Source organism: Carex rostrata, chromosome 10 (assembly GCF_964058835.1).
Source record: "Carex rostrata chromosome 10, lpCarRost1.2, whole genome shotgun sequence".
Taxonomy (NCBI): Eukaryota; Viridiplantae; Streptophyta; class Magnoliopsida; order Poales; family Cyperaceae; genus Carex; species Carex rostrata.
Genome location: NC_135927.1, coordinates 7239693 through 7260040, shown reverse-complemented (window position 1 = coordinate 7260040; position 20348 = coordinate 7239693). Strand labels below are relative to the sequence as shown.

General features: G+C 30.5%; 2 protein-coding genes and 1 pseudogene across 2 annotated transcripts; all 3 read right to left on the bottom strand.

The window, feature by feature from the left end:
• Positions 1–2532: 2532 nt before the first annotated feature.
• LOC144560929 (dirigent protein 22-like) lies at positions 2533–3419 on the bottom strand. The gene has a single exon (XM_078310144.1). It carries the CDS (start codon positions 3377–3379, stop codon positions 2786–2788), a length of 594 nt encoding a protein of 197 aa, XP_078166270.1. The 5' UTR covers positions 3380–3419; the 3' UTR covers positions 2533–2785.
• Positions 3420–6951: 3532 nt separating this feature from the next.
• LOC144560928 (dirigent protein 22 pseudogene) lies at positions 6952–7682 on the bottom strand (annotated as a pseudogene).
• A 3237-nt stretch (positions 7683–10919) lies between these two features.
• Positions 10920–11592, bottom strand: LOC144561079 (putative transcription repressor OFP9). Its single transcript, XM_078310287.1, has one exon. The coding sequence runs from the start codon at positions 11584–11586 to the stop codon at positions 11008–11010; it is 579 nt and encodes a 192-aa protein (XP_078166413.1). The 5' UTR covers positions 11587–11592; the 3' UTR covers positions 10920–11007.
• Between the last annotated feature and the right edge of the window lie 8756 nt (positions 11593–20348).

Here is a 20348-nt window from a genome sequence, read left to right as displayed (position 1 = left end):
TTAACGTTTAAGTTTTAAACTTTGAATTATTTAAGTTTTTAAAAATGGAGCCATGATGGAGACACAAAAATAGTTGAACCCTCCTCTATTTAGAATACTGTGCGGTACCGGATCGAGTAGAATACTTTTAACCAAGCTAAAATGAGTAGAACTAGGGTGCTCTTAAGCTTACCAAAGTTTTGGTGAGCTTAACTCTAAAACTCATCAAATCAATTTCAAATGACGAATCCGAACCGTTGAAACCCGTCTACCTTATGTGTGATGCATCTACATGTGAAATTTTAAAACATTCGAATTAATTTAGTATAAAGTCAAGCGGTCAAAAACGTTCAAAAAATGAATGCACTAAAATTAATTTATTAACCTTCTAATTTTGACCGCTTGACTTTATACTAAATTAATTTGAATGTTTAAAAATTTCACATGTAGATGCATCACACGTAAGGTAGGCGGGTTTCAACGGTTTGGATTCGTCATTTGAAATTGATTTGATGAGTTTTAGAGTTAAGCTCACCAAAACTTTGGTGAGCTTAAGAGCACCCTAGTTCTACTCAGCTAAAATTACTTCGGATTATGATTCACTTTCATATTTAATATATCTCATCTTGTTTGAGAATTGAGACTAAAAGCTTGATTGTTGTAAAATCACTTTAGACCATATTTAGAATCTAGATAGAGTCTCCTTTGAGATTCGTGCCAGAATAAAACTCATATCTCATTCTACAAGATCTGATACCGCATTGGATCCGAATTCAATATCATGAGTGTGTTGATACATCAATATCAATCATTTTTAATAAGAATAATAATTGATAATTCGTCCATCCAAATAGGCACCCCACTTTGGAAGAGACGAACAAAAGTTCCAAGGAATGGAGTCCAAAATTAAATTCATATATGTGACATTTTTTTTAGAGGGGTCCATATTTATGGTTGACGTTAAAAAAAAAACAAAAAACATATACCGTCACAATTTTTTGTTGAATTTGATATCTCAACGGTGTTGTGAAAGGGTTGATGTATTTATATTATTTGTAGTTGTCAATTATAAGAGGAGGGATCCGATTACACCCTTTTTTTGGTGACACCGAATTACACTCTTCATTTTCAAAGTTTTCAAAGTTCAAACAGTCGATCCAAACCGTTCAACTTGTTGGATATGTTAAAATGTGCTTGCAGATAAAATTTTACATTTTTTTTGAATTGTTTTACTATTTATTAAGTATTTAACAAAATCGCTATATTCAGACCGTTGAATTTTTGTACCCATCTTAATAAATAGTAAAAAAATTCAGAAAAATATAAAATTTGAATTTTAACATATCCAACAAGTTGAACGGTTTGGATCGACTGTTTGAACTTTGTAAATATAGAATGTAACCGGTGTCACCAAAAAAAGGGTGTAATCCGATCCCTCCTCCAATTATAAATATATTATTAATTACTAGTCAATATTTGCATGTCGTTATCAATTTGATATCTTATTAACGGTGTTGTGAATGGTTTAATCAATTACTATTTCTATTTTACACGGATCCAGAAAAAATCTAAGGATTATATTAAAAAAAACCCTCCAAATTAAGTGTTGTTTAGAGGGAAAGATTTGTATAATATTGGCGTGACGCACATCGGAAACCATCGTGCCTTCTTGAAATCTGAATGTATTCATCTCATCTTCTCCACTGCTGAGCACAAGCTGGGTGTCTGTTAGGCAGGGCCCGTTGCAGAATTCATCGGCTGCGCGAGGTGGTACGTTTAAGATCCCTGTTATGCTCAACCGGTATTCATCTTCGTAGCACGTCTAAACCTTTTATAACATAAATAGAAACATTAATTGACATAGTTTTCAAATTTTATAACAATTAGAAGATTACAACCATTGACACAGTTAATTTACTGATGGCATAAGATTAGATTAGTTGTAATTTATGCTGTGCTTTGTGATACAAGAAAATGTCCCATACACCCTACAAATTCAGAAATAAGCCAGTAACCCTTCTCTGTCAGTATCTTGAATAGATGAAAGGAGCCCAAATCTATCCTCATTTGTTTAGAGGCTAACATTTATAGTAATACAAATTCTGTGTTGTGTCAGATATATATTTTAAGACATATAAGTTTACCAGTATTGTCACAAGTTACCAGGGATTCTCCCTGGTACCTGTAATTATACTATTTCAGCAATAGAATGGGCTTCATGCCTCTGTTTTTTTTTAAAAAAAAAAATTGACAAGTAATAATAAAGTATTAACTAGTGTAAGATCGTAGAGTGCAAGTCCTAAAACCGAACGCGGCACTTCTAAAACACGCATGTGGAGTTGTGGACACATCTGCACGACACATACAAAGATTGCTGTTTAATTCACTGTAAGGAATTATATTACACTGACAAAGTGGACCCAATATGTTCAAAAATTTATGTTTTTCTTGCCTTGTAAGCAAAATAATTTTCTAAAAATCATTCCCTTTTCTTACATTGCAAGCAATATTACTTTTGGAAACATCATGAACTAATGCCCTAAAGGGAAACCAAAGCAACAAACAATTAATGATTAAAGCACGGAAGATTTGATCAATAAGATCTCTGAAAAACAAAAAGAGTTACAGCTAGGTAGGTACTCTTTTATGTTTTATCTCCATCAAAAATAACATGAAGAAAATTAATTCCAATTCAGAGAACAATTCTCTGACCTTTGTATCAGGATCACAGAATTAGAAAGCTTAAACTCCAACCTTTATTAAAAAAAAAAAACAATTTTAATTCATAATTAAATTACTCTCATTCTTAGTAGTGATTGACAAAAACATTATACTCCACCACGGCATCACCTCTCTTTGTATCGAACAAGTAGGTCCGTGCCTGAACGTACCCACGAGCGAATCTAAACAACCCGCTCCCTCCAACAATCGGCATTTCCCGCACTGGAGAAAACACTTCATTGTGTCCCAAAATAGCGATTGTACTCCCATTATATTTCCCGTCGGTTAACACAAAGTTCATTGCCATGAGGAGCCCTACGTTCTTTAACCCCGCCGAGGCATAGAATCCTTGTGCCCGGCCCACTAACTTTGACTTAACATCGGGTCCAGTTGTCAGTGGGTCATCGATCATTACAATGGCCCCGAAAAATGTTGATGATGTGTTGGTACCAGGTGCTTCTGCTACTCGAACAGCCGTTGGGTTGGGACCGCTCACAATGTCATGCCAATAGAACCGAAAGTGGCTTTTTTTTTCAACAGTGGTGCGAGAAACACTCTTGCTGCTCAGGAGATACGCATCGGCAGGGTCGGAGGAGGTGACCAGTGCAAATTTTCCTGCAGAGGAAATGAATAAGAGTAAAAGGAGAGAGGAGAAGGTGGTGCGTATACATGTATCCATAGTTGTCGAGTTTGGTGCTTTTCTTTTGCTGTGGTTGAGCCAGCAAAGGCGATTCATGGTTCATATATAGAGGCCGTGTATAGGTTTATTGGATCATGCATGTTTAGTTACGCCCGATAAGTACCCATTGTCCTATTTAGGTTTTCGGATTTTAGAATTATACCCGTTAAGCATTAATGTAGTCACACATACCAGAAGTACTAAAAAAATTTATAAGTATTAAAGGTTATAACAAAAGTGACCCTGGCAGTTAAAGACTAATCAAGGCTGTTATAGGCAGTTATTAAAAATTCTGTTAGACAATTAATATTTTGGTTAAGCTTTCTGTTAGACAAATGTAGCTAGGATTAATACCAGATAACAGCTACTGGTATTTGCTATATTGAGCTATGTACACTGTATCAAGAAATACAACACAGAATCATTCTATCAAATTCGTTTCTCTGTCTACAATTCTCTAATTCTATTGGTATACTTAGCCATCAATAACATTTTTTATATTTTTATACAAGTGTATATTGAAATTTAATTGAACTTTTTTTAAGTATATATAATTAGCTCCCTTGTAATATTAGAATTTCAAAGGAATTCAATGTAAAATTTCAGAAAAAGCCCATTGGACTCCGTGCGCACAATCTCCTATTCTAGTTATTTTGTTTACAAACAAAAAAAAAGTATAGATCGGAAGGATGAGATTGGAAAGGTATAATAAGAAAAATTAACAGGCGATGAAATTAAAATTTTTTTATAAATTTGTTCTACCTTTCAAATTTTTCAAACAAATACTCCGTTAAAATTATTAACAAAATATCTTTGTAGACCTCCATATATTCCGCTCTCCCCCTATCGTACCACCTTTCGGCTATTATAAAAAAAAATGCCCACATCTTTCCAAAACGAGATGTAACATGCATTTTGCCATAGTATGTATTTTAAATATCAATTATTTTTCTTATAACCAAAATTATATAATATATGCAGGTGTCACAAGTAGGGCGTGCAAACGAGTCGGATATTATCTGTCCATATCCAAAAATTGCATACGGATAGCCGATATCTAAATATCTATGCGGATATGAATATAGATATATGGTTTTAAATTTTAGTTATTTGTATCCGAATAGTAGATATATACCAGATAGTTCAATATATATTATGAAAATATTATGTAATTCACCATTATAATGCAGATATCCATATCCATATTTGTTTAATATCTGATCTGTGTTTTATATGTATCCAAAAAATTAAAGAAGATACAGATATGATTTCACCACTATTTGATCTATCTGTTTGCACCCCTAGTCACAAGAAATCATCTACCGTTCAAAACTAAAGCATGTTTAACACTATTCTTAATCTAATGTGAGATTGTTTGATCGTATAATGTTTATTGACTACTAGTTGATTCCTCAAAAGACTAGATGGTTATTTCCCTCAAAAGACTACTAGTTGATTCCCTCAAAAGACTACTAGTTTATTAACTACAAGTCTACATGGTTCTTTCCCTCAAAAGACTACTAGTTGATTCCTCTTTCCTGATTTAAAAGATGTTCATTTTATTTTATTACTATTCCTCTTCTATACAACGATATGTTTCCACCTTTCTCATAAAAGTGCATTTTTTTACTTGGGAAAACTTGAGAAAAAATTGTTGTCTAATTGAAAAACATATATCTAATATATCAACTGAAAAATTTGTTGTCTCTATACTTAAAATTTGTTGCCTGAATCACATTTTTTTTTTTAAATATTTTACGTGCTCATTAAAGTCTTATTAGAGAAAAAAGATGTCAAAACTGATGAAAGTAGAATGTAGCAGGGAGAGAAAAGATGAGAGGAAAATGAGGGCCCCACAAGAACTCTCTGTTCATAATTTTAGAGGAGGAGGAACATTTTGTTTGAATAATTTTAGAAGGCAGAGTACTTGATAAAATTTCCTAATGACATGATTAGAAATAGAAACTAGCTCAATAAAAATTCATTTAACTAGTGGACGGTCACTTTCATTATTAATTTTTCTAGCACTTTGAAGAACGAAATGACAGATTTTTCCGAATCCGCATCCTCAGTGATAACATTTTTTTTAGTTTCAATCATGACCGTCCAATCTGAATCCAAACCAATCCGATTGAAACCTGTTATGCACAAATCTGTACTAGTATATTACGAACGGACCGGATTCAAATTAAAAGTTTCTGTTTTCTCAGGTGATATTAATATATCCAATTTCTAATTCTGCCTTGTAAGTAGCGTACATACTTTCTAACAATTAATTTGATCCAACCTAAAAAGAGAAAACAGTTTCAAAACAATTTGAACCTCAACATAATGAATTCAAAAACTCCTTGAATAATCCGAACTCCAAGATAATTCTCATCATAGCTCATATGATCTGAAACCTCTAGAATAATATGAACTTGTGCTGATCTAATTTCAAAGCAATTTAATCTTAATCAGACCCATTCACCAATTGTCTTCTCTATGAATTATAAAGTGGATTCCTCATACATGAAAATAAACCCATCTGAAATCCAAAAGATACAATCCTTTATGGATATTAAATAGTTCGATGGCTTTATCTTCAACTTTTATCCAAAAAATGAAAAATAAACCCAATCCAATTTGATCAAATGTCTATGAAATTATCTTGAAATTAAAATTTTTAATTTTGATATAGTCAAAGATACGTAATGTCCTCTACGTAGGATGTCACTAGCTAGTTTCAAATTTAATAGAGATTTTTTGTGCGAATAATACCTAGTTAGCTGAAACTTATGATATTTACTTAAAATAAAAGTAAATTTTGTCGGAGGTTGCTAATAAATTTTATTCTTTATCATGAATTGATTACTCAAGTTGTATTTGTTCATCAGCAACCACTGAACTTTTTATTTGTTCCAATCAATGCAAATAGGGATGTAAATGGTACCTTTTTAGCCATTTACTTGACCTGTATCATATTCGATAAGGTTGTTTTTCATTAACTTATAGGGTATGGATATGGATAAGAATTTTTTTACATTAATCAAATGATTAAGGATATGGGTAATGACTATTTTGCTGCCAGTTGAGAACGGGAATGGATTTGAGTTCGGATCTAATTTGAATTGCCGAAATATTGTTCCCGTGGAAAAAAAATTCACTCTGAGTGAATTTTTTAACAGGTGCTTATTAGTTATTACTTCAGTAAAATACTAGCGAAATGCCATTTGATCAAATTGGATATTCGTTATTACTTCAAATTTATCATTTATAACGTCTAATTGTTTAAGTTATTTGGGAAGATGAACTATTTATTCACCTATCCCCCCTCGATTTGTTTCCAACTCATCATTTATTTAGAAGTTGTATGTCAAAATTTTGCATCTTCCCATAGTTCGACCCAAAAAGCGAGAGAGAGACACCATGCATATAGCCACATATTGCATGGTGCAACACTATAACCAAGTACAGATCGTTATACTTCTTTCTGTATTTTCTACTTCAAAAAATTATTCTTTAATCAAGTAATAGAGATAATATTTTTTCATTTGAAGATCGCAGGATCGAAATTCAAAAAAAAACCCGTTGTAAATTAAATAATTGAAAGGTTTAACCTTCCACGCCTTTATTAAAAAAAAAAAAAAAATTCATAAACTACTCTCATTCTTAGTAGTGACTGACAAAAACATTGTACTCCACCACAGCATCGCCGTTCTTCGCAAGCAAGTTGGTCCGTGCCTGCACGTACCCACGAGCGAATCTAAACATCCCGCTTCCTCCGACAATCGGCATTTCCCGCACGGCAGAAAGCACATCGTTGTGTCCAAAAATAGCAATTGTACTCCCGTTATATTTTCCATCGGTAAACACAAAGTTCATTGCCATGAGAAGCCCTATATTCTTTAACCCCGCCGAAGCATATAATCCTTGTGCCCGGCCCACTAACTTTGAGTTCAGATCGGGTCCAGTTGTCAGTGCGTCATCGATCATCACAATGGCCCCAAAAAATGTGGATGATGTGTTGGTACCTGGTGCTTGTGCTACTCGAACAGCTGTTGGGTTGCGACCGCTCACGATGTCATGCCAATAGAACCGAAAGTGGCTCTGTTTTTCAATAGTGGTGCGAGAAACGCTCTGGCTGCTCATGAGATAGGTATCGGCAGGATCGGAGGAGGTGACCGGTGCAAAATTGGCAGCAGAGGAAAAGAATAAGAGTAGAACGAGAGACGAGAAGGTGGTACATATACATGTAGCCATTGTTTGTGGAGGGAATGGTGTTCTTTTCTTCTCTCTTTTTTTCCTTTTGCTTTGATTGGACCACCAAAGGAGATCCATGGCTCATATATAGACGCAGTACATAAGTTTATTGGATGGTTTATAGCTACGCCCGATAAGTAGTAAAGCAGTTGTACTCTTTAGGTTCTCGGATTTTAGTGTGAACCCGGCCCGTTAAGCATTAGTAGTACCATATTGAAGAATCAGGAGCGTGAAAAAAAAACCACCTAAACAGTAAATTTGAATATGGTAGTTAGCGTGAAGAAAAAGTTAGCAAAGAATAATTATACGCTATAAGTTAGGCTCTATCGATTTATACAATTTTAACTAAATAAGAATTATATTGATGCTTGAAATAATAATCATAATTCAATAATTATAACTATCATTAATTTCTCTCAAATTTTATCATACCACTTACCTCACAAAACGAAGCAACATAAGGCATATTTAGACCAAAAATTAAAAGGAAAATCCTTCTTGAGCTGATATAATTTCAAGGCAATTAATACAATGTCTATTAAATTATGGAATAATATGACAATTTTATGAAACGTCTGTTAAATTATAGAATAAGTATTGTCATGTTCATCTAAAACTTCTGAATATCATTTCTTTTTTGTAAAAATTAGAGAATAATTTATTTTCCCACTAAAAATAAATAGCTTTCTGTCATTTCCCTTTTGTACCATTTTTTTAATTTGTATTTGATTTTGTAGAATAACTCAGTTTTTTAACTTTTGAAACTTTAAAGTTTTAAACTTTTAAACTGCTTAGCTAGTTTTTCCATCAATACAAATCTAGTAGCTCCAACAAAAGTTAAAAATTAAATTAAATAAATGAAAAATGAGAAAGATTATAATTTTTATTATTGAGAAAATAAGTAATTTTCTAAGTTTGATAATGAAATTGAACATTATGAAGTTCTTAATGGGTAAGACAACAATTCTAATTTAAAATACATAAATAAAATATTTGTGTATTTTAATAATTAAGGAAATAGATATATAAAATATTTTACTATCAATTCTTCTTTAAAGTGATCTAGAAGTTACTTTTCTGTAAAAATTTTGCTTCTTCCTCAAGTTTGACCCACATTGCGCATGACCAAGCACTTGAGAATAATTGGTTGGTGGCATTAGACTTGTGTGACAAATTTTCCACGCGCATGCACTTTGACATGTTACCGTATCAGAACAGATAGAAAAAAGAAAGAAAGTAGAAATTAGAAAGAAAAAGAACTTGACTTAATTATTTGGCAGTGGCACTTGACTTAATTTTCCAGGCGCTTTGAAAGTTGAAAGGAGAAAGACTTTACTAAGAAAAATATGTTATAATATCATGATATTAAAAAATAATATCAACAATAACAATATATGAAAGAAAATAATTTGATTTTTAATAATGATTCCATCTTGAGATAGTCTATATATATGCATGGACACAATTAATTAAAATTCTAAAATATGAAATTCAGTTATACCTCAAATACTATAATAACAATATTGCTGGAATAATAGACAAAAATATTAAACATGATAGCTAACCTATAATTTTTGTTAACAACGATATCATCATAAATATATTATATTTATTGGCTTATATATGAGTATGGCTAGTATAACATCAGTGTCATTTCAGCTTATATAACACCTAACTCCAAAACCTATCGAATCGACTTTAAACGGTGAATCCAAACCGTTCAAACCGATCTACTTCATTAGTTTTGTGTTTACATCAAAATTTATAATTTTTCGAATTCATTTAATATCAAGTTATGCGGTCAAATGTGTGACATTTTAAGTTAATTTTAATACATTCATTTTTCAACATTTTTCCTACTTGATTTGATACTAAAATAACTCGAAAATATAAAAAAAAAAATTGCATGTAAACACATCACTCATAAAGTAAATCATATTGAACGGTTTGAATTAGTCGTTTGAAGTTTATTCAATCGATTTTGAAGTTAGTGTCATATGACACCAATATCATACTAGCCGGACTCCTTATATATTTATCTGAGTTGACGTCCGACTAATCAATTTTTATGATAAATTGACGTTCTGGGTCATAAAAAATTGATCGAATAAACCATTCATGAATCATGACAATATAGGTATATTCAATCCTATGTATGTTATCAAGTAAAACTAGAGTGTTCTTAAGCTCAACAAGTCTTTTAGTGAATTTAACTTTAAAATTTATCGGATAGATTTCAAATAATAAATTCAAATGTTGAAACTGATCTACTTCACAAGTGAGGAGTTTTCATAAAAAAATTTTAATTTTTTGAATTAAGTTAGTACTTAGTACAAAGTCATGCGGTCAAAAAATATAAAAATATAAATGTATAAATTTAATTTATAAATCTTCTAATTTTAACCGCTTGACTTTGTACTAAATTAGTTCAAAAATTTAAAAACTTTGCATATAAACGCATTACTTATGAAGTAAATCGGTTGTAACAGTTTGAATTTGTAGGTTGAAACTAATTCAAAAAAAAATTGAGCTAAGTTCACAAAAAAACTCAGTGAGCTTAAGATTCTACTCTATTTTATCAAATTTATGTAGGCCTTGTCGTTGTTCAGATGGATTAAATGGGCCTTAAATTAGTGTCATGAGAACCATTTCAAAACCTATTTTGGGCTGTACATTGGATACCTCAACAAAGGGCTTGAACTGTGAATTGCCATGTAAAAAATTTGCAAATGTGTTTATTTGAAGTATTGTACTCTACGGCCTGTGTTGGTTTCTCCTACAGGCATTCATAGCTTCTTCTTTTTTCTCTACATCAAGTAACCCTTCTTTCTGGAAAATATACGAAAACCTTCTCTTTCTTTCATTTTTTTTCTTAGAACAATATACAAAATTACAAACTGAAAATAACAAATTACGACCATAATCATAATTAAGAGAACGGAGTAGGTCCAATGGGCTTTGGATTTGGATCTGATGGACACGGGAGCCGTCCGATGTGCTTTAAAATTTGTGTTAAGGAATCTCAGAGCAGGGGCACACAAATCTTAAAGCGAATCGGACAACTCCGGTGTCCATCGATCAGACCAAGATAGGTCCAAAACCCATCGAACCTATGTACACTTTTCTCCATATATAATTAAATAAATACAACAAAAACTAAGAAATGGTTTATATTAGATAAGCTAACAGATAAAAAAAATGAGAAATAAAAGACGCTTCATTGATTAACAAGGAAAGTTCCATTTTATACTCCTGGCATATTCACCTTTCATTGACTTGTAAATCTAATACATTATACAACATAGACATTTTATACTATGCTTCATCCTACTTTATTCCCACCATGAACACAATATCACTTATACATCACTCTATTATAACAATTACTAGTGAACATAATTGCCTTTATTGCATACAAAAAGTGTCGAACAAACATCAACGAATGCTTCAAGTATCGGTTGATGATGCTCGCTTGAGTTCAACGAAACATAACAATTCAAGAGGCCCTTGAGCTCTTTCGGTTCAACCAAGCCTTTACAAGTAATTACCTCCATGATAGAATTCCGAAAATCTTCTCTCGGGTCATATGAATCCCGCTCGATGGCTACTAAAACAACATACTTCTTACTATCAGTAGTAGTAATTGCATTACTAACTGACTTATTACAGTATGTTTTGCCAAAGGAAAGGTCTCTTCTATGTCTTTCGTGAAACCCTAATGGGTGCGAGTTTTCACCGATGATGTGCTCGAGCCGTGCTTGAACCATACCATGAGCCATGTTGGAGAGGTCATTGATTAGTTCCGTGTCGGACGATCTGATCGGTTCTGAACAAGAGGTGGTTGAGGAAACACTTAGTCTCGAACCGCAACATAATGCTCGACAATGGCTTTTCTTCGAGTTTTGTTGGTGATCAGTTTGGCTGTTTGCAATGTTCTTACTCCTGCTTTTCTTCTTCTTTCCCATTAAGCTTTGCATCTCTCCTCTCTCTCTCTCTATGTCTCTCTCTTTGTTTTTCTTCTTTAATATGTTTCCTTTACTAATTAAGCCTAGCTTATAGCTAAGAGAGGCACATGCATGGTAAAGTGAGTGCTACCCATGTGAGGAATGTATATGGAGTGTGATTGTATAGCGCAGCCTTTTCGTTTAAGCGTACAATTGGTAGTTTCTAATGTTACTAACTCTGTGGTCATATATGTGGCATGCTATAATTTTCACTAACTTCTGGATATAAAATTCCATATATATGCTAGAATTAGTGCAGTTAGTATTGGTTTAATTTCGCTCACTTCAATCTCAGTAGTACAAAATGCTGGTGCAATACTAGCGGTATTTTTTAAGTTAACTTGATTTTTTTTTTATTATATTTGTACTGGGACTGGGAATTCATTTTTAGTCCTCTAGTAAAACTTTTTAGAAAAAAAATTAGTGAATCTAACTAGTGAATCTGAGCACTTCAAATACAATTTCTTTTGCTTTGTCTTAATTTTCATTTTTTTTTCTCTAGTAATCTAATGTGGTCATGTACGTATAAATCATTAGAAGATGTAAACTTTTATATTTGTAATAATCTTAAACATCCAAAACATTATAATAATAATAATAATAATAATAATAATAATAATAATAATAATAATAATAATAATAATAATAATAATAATAATAATAATAATAATAATAATAATAATAATTTTATGTTGCAATCTCAAATTCGTCATAAAACCTTATTTTCTCCATGAGTTACTCATAAATTAGTGATCATGCATGATTGGTAGAAAACAAATTTAACAAAACTAATTAATATAAAAATTTGAGAGAATACAAATATATATATATATGTGTGTGTGTGTGTAGTTGGGCTATGGTACTTCGTGAAGTAAAACGAGTGTTTTACTTCATGTCAATATCTCCAAATTCAAAGATCAAAATATCGATCTAAACCGTACAAGTTGATCTCCATATAAAGTTGTGATTGAGACCAAATTTTACAATTTTTGAAACTTTTTACATTTTTTTTTTTTGGAATTTATTTAAAATCACTGATTTTTTATGGTTCACAATTTTCAGAAAAATAGTGATTTTCAAAATTTCCAAAAAAATAGTAAAAAAATTCAAAAAAATGTAAAATTTGGTCTCCAAGCACAATTTAATATAGAGATCAACTTGAATGGTTCAACTATATATATATATAGAGAGAGAGAGAGAGAAGGGTTCAAATGCACCCAAATTTTTGTGCACCAAAATGCACCCTATCTTTCAAATTCTTTTTTTCTGTTTTCAAAGTCCAAATAGTCAATCCAAACCGTTAGATGCGATCTATATATTAAGATGTGCTTGGAGACCAAATTTTACATTTTCTGGACCATTCAAATCAGCGATTTTTAAAGTGGCTTAATAAATAGTAAAAAAATTCCAAAAAATGTAAAATTTGGTCTCCAAGCACATCTTAATATATAGATCGCATCTAACAGTTCGGATTGACTATTCGAACTTTGAAAACGGGGAAAAAGGATAGGGTGCATTTGGGTGCACAAAAATTTGGGTGCATTTGAACCCTCCTCATATACATCAAATACTAAAATTTGACCCCGTAAGCACTTAGGTCGAAGTGCTACCGGTAGCAATTTAGCCATACTCTATATATATATATATATATATAGAGTATGGCTAAATTGCTACCGGTAGCACTTCGACCTAAGGGCTTACGGGGTCAAATTTTAGTATTTGATGTTCAAACAACAAATCCAAACAATTAGATGTTCAATCTATATTAAAATGTGCTTGGAGACTAAATTTCACATTTTTTGGAATTTTTTTACTATTTATTAAGTTGGTTTGAAAACCGCTGGTTTTCAATGCTGCAAAAATTTAATAAAAACAGCGGTTTTCAAACCAGCTTAAAAAATAGTAAAAAAATTCCAAAAAATGTAAAATTTGGTCTCCAGGCACATTTTAATGTATAGTGAACATCTAATAGTTTGGATTGTTTGAACATCAAATACTAAAATTTGACCCCGTAAGCACTTAGGTCGAAGTGCTACCAGTAGCAATTTAGCCATACTATATATATATATATGAGTAAGGTTACCATGCTTTAATTTGCAAATTAAAGTGCGTGTTTTAATTTGCGTTCATATCTCTAGTTTCAAAGTTCAAAACGTCGATCTGAACCGTTCAAGTTGATATTCATATTAAATTGTGCTTGGAGACCAAATTTTATATTTTTTGGAAATTTTTTAGAATTTTTGAAAATCATTGTTTTTGATGGTCCAAAATTTTCTAAAAAAAACACTAATTTTGAAAATTTCTAAAAAATAGTAAGAAAATTTCAAAAAATATAAAATTTGGTCTCCAAGCACAATTTAATATGAATATCAACTTGAACGGTTCAGATCGACGTTTTGAAGTTTGAAACTAGAGATATGAACGCAAATTAAAACACCAACTTTAATTTGCAAAGCATGATAGCCTTACTCATATATATATATATATATATTATATATATACAGAGAGAGAGAGAGGTTGGCTACTCTACTTACATAAGCATATGATGGTATATGCTTATAAGTCATTTTTTCGTTTTTAAAATTCAAAAAGTCGATCTGAACCGTTAGATGTGATCTCTATATTGAAATGTGCTTGGAGACCAAATTTTACATTTTTCTGAATTTTTTTACTATTTAGTAAGCCACTTTGAAAATCGCTGATCCAACGGTGACTTCTGATTTTACTGTTTTGTTAAGCCATCGTTGGATCAGCAATTTTCAAAGTGGCTTAATAAATAGTAAAAAAATTCATAAAAATGTAAAATTTGGTCTCCAAGCACATTTCAATATAGAGATCACATTTAACGATTCAAATTGAATTTTTGGATTTTGAAAACGAAAAAATAACTTATAAGCATATACCCTCATATGCTTATGTAAGCAGAGTAGCCAACCTAGACACACACACACACACACACACACATACATATAGAGTTGGGCTATGGTGGTTTATGAAGTAAAGCGAGTGACTTCACACTCATATTTTGTTATTTCAAAGTTCAAAATGTCAATCTAAACCATTCAAGTTGATCTGCATATTAAATTGTGCTGGAAAACCAAATTTTACATTTTTTGGAAATCTTTTACTATTTATTTAGAATTTTTTTAAATCCCTTTGATGGTCCAGAATTTTCTAAAAAGGAGCGATTTTTAAAAATTCTTAAAAAATAGAAGAAAAATTCCAAAAAATGTAAAATTTTGTCTCGAAGCACATTTTATTAGGGATATCATAGTGAACGTTTGGATCAACTTTTGGACTTCAAAATCAAAGATATGAGCATGTTGAGTAAAATATGTCATTTATACTTCGTGAACTACAATAGCCCAACTATATATATAGAGAGAGAGAGAGAGAGAGAGAGAGGGAGAGAGAGAAATTGGTCAAATCAAAATGTTTGTTTCTAGGCCGTGGAATGAGATGAGTTTATACGTTATGTATGTATTATATATGTTATGTATGTATTATATGTGTTTCATGCCATATATATGTTATGAATGTATTATAATGTACTGCATACCTCACCATTTGAATGGGACGAGTTCATACGGTGCTAATATTATGTGGTATTTTCTATAAAATACTGCAACTTGTCTTGTAACATTTATCATTGTATTATAATTTATTACCTGAAAAACTATATACAGGTCCTTCTGCTGAAAAGAATTATAAATCTTAAACGATAAACCAATTTGTATTATGTGAAGAAATTGATGCAAATTCAATGATAAAAAAAAAAAAAAAAACCATAGTAGGGCACCAGTATTGAGAAAGCTGATCTATTCTCAAAATTACACCCAACATATTAATTGGTGATCTAATATATATATAAATGGGTAGCAAGACGTACAGATGGCCACATGGGGAAGAGACATAGAAGAACAACTTTGATGGAAGAAGGATCAAGGATCGATGCCCTTTATGGAACGAACGAAATCATATTGTCTCCTCGTTTCCCAACTTGAGATTATTAATTAATTTATAATTATAAGTAATCCTCTTATCTTCAGCGCAACCGACTAATTAAGCTAGCGTAGCTTAATATTACTAATTACTAGTCGCATGACAAATAAAACATAAGCCTACGAGCGACAAAAATATCACTACAAGAATGGATCTTGAGCAGTAAATTACGAACTGATTTGTTAAACAAATTTATCAATATAGTGACTTATACCACCAAGTTTTCAAAAATAAAAAAAAGAATGGGATAGTATCCGTGAAGAATACTGTCGGTGTTATTCGACTAATTTATTTAATTATTTTATCGGTATAATCTCATAGATTGTCATTTTTTTATCTTCGCAAATATTGTCTTAATTATTTGTAGTAGAATATAATTAATATATCTATATATGTTCAAATATTAATTTCAACAAAAAAATTGGAATCATGCATGCATATAATTAAAGTGGGCTTTTGTGTTTTATAGAGTGTTAGTCGTTCTTCGATACTTCGCTTAAAAGTTATCGGATACGTATACGTATCGATAGTCAATTATTTTTATATGATTTAAATTTAAAATTTACTTCAGAGCCCAATTTCATATTTTATCTCATTCTCATAAGGAGAGTTCAAATGTCTTTTGTTTTTTATATCTAATATTTTTATGTTTAAAAATATTAATAAATCAAAATTTAAATAATAAATGTCAAAATAAAATCATTAGATGTGATATATATTATTTTTTCTATGTGCTTATAGAAAATAAAATATCACATTTCAATATTGTTTTTATGTGAATCAATCATTTGAAAAATCAACGTCCATAAATTATCCATATTAATACTTGTTTATAAGTTTCTGATGATAACAAAAACAAAGTTGAAATATTATATTTTTTTACACATGCATGGATAAAATGATGTAGATCATATTCAACACTTTATTTTAATTTTTAAGTTTTCAATTTTAAATTATTAAAGTTCTTAAAATTGAAGACATAATAAAAACACAACTAAATAGATATAGAAGTATTTGAACCCTCTCTATTCTTATATATTTTTTGTGTAGGCATGATAAACTTCTATGAACTCACCTTTTAAACAAATCATAATTTTTCCAATCTGTTACTTGTGATTATTGCATAAATTTGTGTGCATTAAATTAACATAGGGTGTATGACCTCTAGAATATTTTGTATTCCAAAATGTAAAAAAATAATAATAATAGCTTGCACCGCTTTTGCAACATGTCTAGTACCTTCGATTAATTATGTGATAATTGTAATTCATAGTACTCACATGTACCCGTTTGAATTTTATAATTTATTAACAGCTGTCGTATGACCTTGAGTATATTTTTATTCCAAAATGAGAAAACATGCTCCACTTTTGCCACATGCGTGTAACCTTCAACTAATAAAAAGTGCCATATTATGTCTGTGCATATGAACCTTCAACTAAGAAAACATGCTCCACTTTTTCAACTAGAAAATTTAGATTCAGTCATATCATATGAATATCCCTCGAATACAATTATCTAGAAAATTTTGCTGTTATATGTTCCTCTCATTTTTTGAGATAGGGAAACAATTTTTATACATGAGAAGGATTCAAATATCTCTATTTTTTGTGTCTTTATTATGTCTCTATTTTAAAAAAAAAAATTAATAACTCAAAATTTAAAACTTAAAGTCAAAATAAAACCGTTAGATATGATCTACATCATTTTATCTATGCACATGTAAAATATTACAACATTTTAACTTTGTTTTGGTTGTCATCAAGATATTGTAAAAAATGTACTAATGTGGATAATTTTTGGACGTTGATTTCTTTTTGACTTATTAATTAACTTAAAAACAAAATTTAAATGTGATAAAATTTTATGAGCATATAGAGAAAATAACATATATCACATCTAATGGTTTTATTTTGACATTTATAATTTAAATTTTGAGTTATTAAAGTTTTTAAAAATGAGACATGATGGAGACAAAAAAATGAAGAAATTTGAATCCTCCTCTTTATATATACATATAGCTTATTTATTGTAAATCAAACATTCTACGTACAGAAAAAAAAAAAGATGGTTACTGATAACTTTTCAGAAATGAAGCACATAATATAAAAAGTACCATATTTCATTTCTTACTAATTTGAATTAGTATACAAAAATATACATTTCTAGCTATGTAATATAATATTAACTAATTAATCTTTGCAGAGAAAAAATTAATATAACTTTATTGTGTAAAATATTTTTATGGTATTACAGACTAATTATTTTGAAAGAATAATGCTTGATAATGTTATTGTTTAGTTGAGAGGATTGCTCATTTGTAAACAATGTTATAAAATCGATTAATTCTTCTCTAATTATACAAAAAAAATTATACAACTATAAAATAATTAAATAAATTGGTCGAATAATATGAGACTTTATACCTAAGGGTGTCAGCGGAACGATATGGACTAGGTGGAGACATTTTCATACCCGTACTCTTATGATAACGAAAAAAAATCTTATATGAAAACAAATACAGTAACGGAAAAAATGGTTACTTTTATCCGTATCCAATAAGCTAACGAAAAAAAGAATTACCTTTACTCGTGTTTTTAGATACAATACATGTCGAATAAACAAATAAGAGTTAATTAACACTCCTACTTTATACCTAATTCTCAGACTTATCACCTCATAAAAAGGAACAAGAGCTAGGGAGGCAAAGAGTATATTAGTGGAGCCCAATTTGACTTTGACAGAGCAAAACAGCAAATCTCCACTGGTGACTCACTTACACTAAACTATTATATTTGGGTCCGGTCGGAATCTAATCATTGTTAGTGATGTTGGGTAAGATTAGTTAACTGATTGGTACAAAGATAGTAGGCTAGCTACCTTTTGCATATATACTCTTTCAACAGGGAAAAATATATATATATATAGAGAGAGAGAGAGGGGCTAATATCAAAATGTTTGCACCAACCCTCCCGTGCAACCGAGTCAGTTTCCGATTTTTAAAGTCCAAATGATAAATCTAAACCGTTAGATGTGTTTTTCATATTAAAATGTGCTTGGAGACCAAATTTTACATTTTTTGGAATTTGTTTACTATTTATTAAGCCACTTTGAAAATCGCTGATCCCACGGTGGCTGTTTGGAACAGTAAAATCAGAATCCACCGTTGGATCAGCGATTTTCAAATTGGCTTAATAAATAATAAAAAAATTCCAAAAAATGTAAAATTTGGTCTCCAAGCACATTTTAATATGGAGAACACATCTAACGGTTTAGATTTATCATTTGGACTTTAAAAATCGGAAACTGACTCGGTTGCACGGGAGAGTTGGTGCAAACGTTTTGATATTAGCCACTCTCTCTCTATATATATATACATAGATACTGACACTGCAGTTTTGGCTTCATGTAACGCATAAATAATATTGTTAAAACAACACTGTATATGAATTGTACATTGTATGAAATCAAAATTGCATTGTTAGTATTAGAAAAAGGACAAATATATTATTAAAGGAGGGCTCAAATGCCCACATCTTTATTTTTGTTTATATAAACAATTGATCTGAACCTCTGATCTTCATATTAAAATGTACTTGAAGAACAACCAAATACAAAATCACTTTTTTTAGAAGATTCTGAACCATTCAAAAACAATGATTTTATATATATTTGAAAAAACTATATATAGTAAAAGATTTACAAAAATATATAAAATTTGGTCTACAAATACATTTTAGGATGAATATCATGTTAAACAATTCATATCGCCTATTTGATATTTAAAATCAGAAATAAGAATGTAATGCATGATTGGAAATAATGGGGCATTCCGCATTTGAGCCCTCTTATTACTGCATGTTCAGTTTTTTTTTTTAAAAAAAAAAATGATTTCTATAATATCAACAAGTTATATTAGTAAAGCACCGGTATAGAAGGAGACAATGGTAAAATCACTCGTCCATAAGACAGAGAAAAAAGAAAAGAAAAAGCTAACAAATGCATAAAAAAATAGTGATTTTGCTCTCTTTGAAACAAGATTTGCACATGTAATGAAATGAACATTGCTTGATAATTCTTTATCTGACTTAATATAGAGTATGACTAATATAACATCAGTGTCATTTCAGTCTATATAACACCAACTCCAAAACTTATCAAATTAAGTTCAAATGGTGAATCAAAACCGTCCAAACCGATCTACTTCATTAGTTGTGCATTTACATGTAAAATTTATAAGTTTTTGAGCTTATTTGGTATCAAGTCAAGCGGTCAAATCTGTGAGTTTTTAAATTAATTTTAATACTTTTTTTAAAAAAAATTTTGCTGCTTGATTTGATACTAAAATAACTCAAAAATACAAAAAATTTGCATGTAAACACATCACTAATAAAGTAAATTAGTTTGAACAGTTTGAATTCATCATTTGAACTCGATTTGATAGGTTTTGGAGTTAGTGTTATATAGACTGAAATGAAATGACACTGATGTTATATTAGCCATACTCCTTAATATATGATTCATTTTAAACAGTACTTAAACTACATAAAATTTAATTGTCAAGCAATTTATATATTCAATAACATACATATAAATTTACTTAACAATTTATTTTACTAAAGTGGTTGCTTCTGATTGCAAGGTACAAACCTAACAATGAAGCATAGTACCAAAAGACCTATCAGCTTCAACATATTTAAACATAAATGAAAAAGAAAACA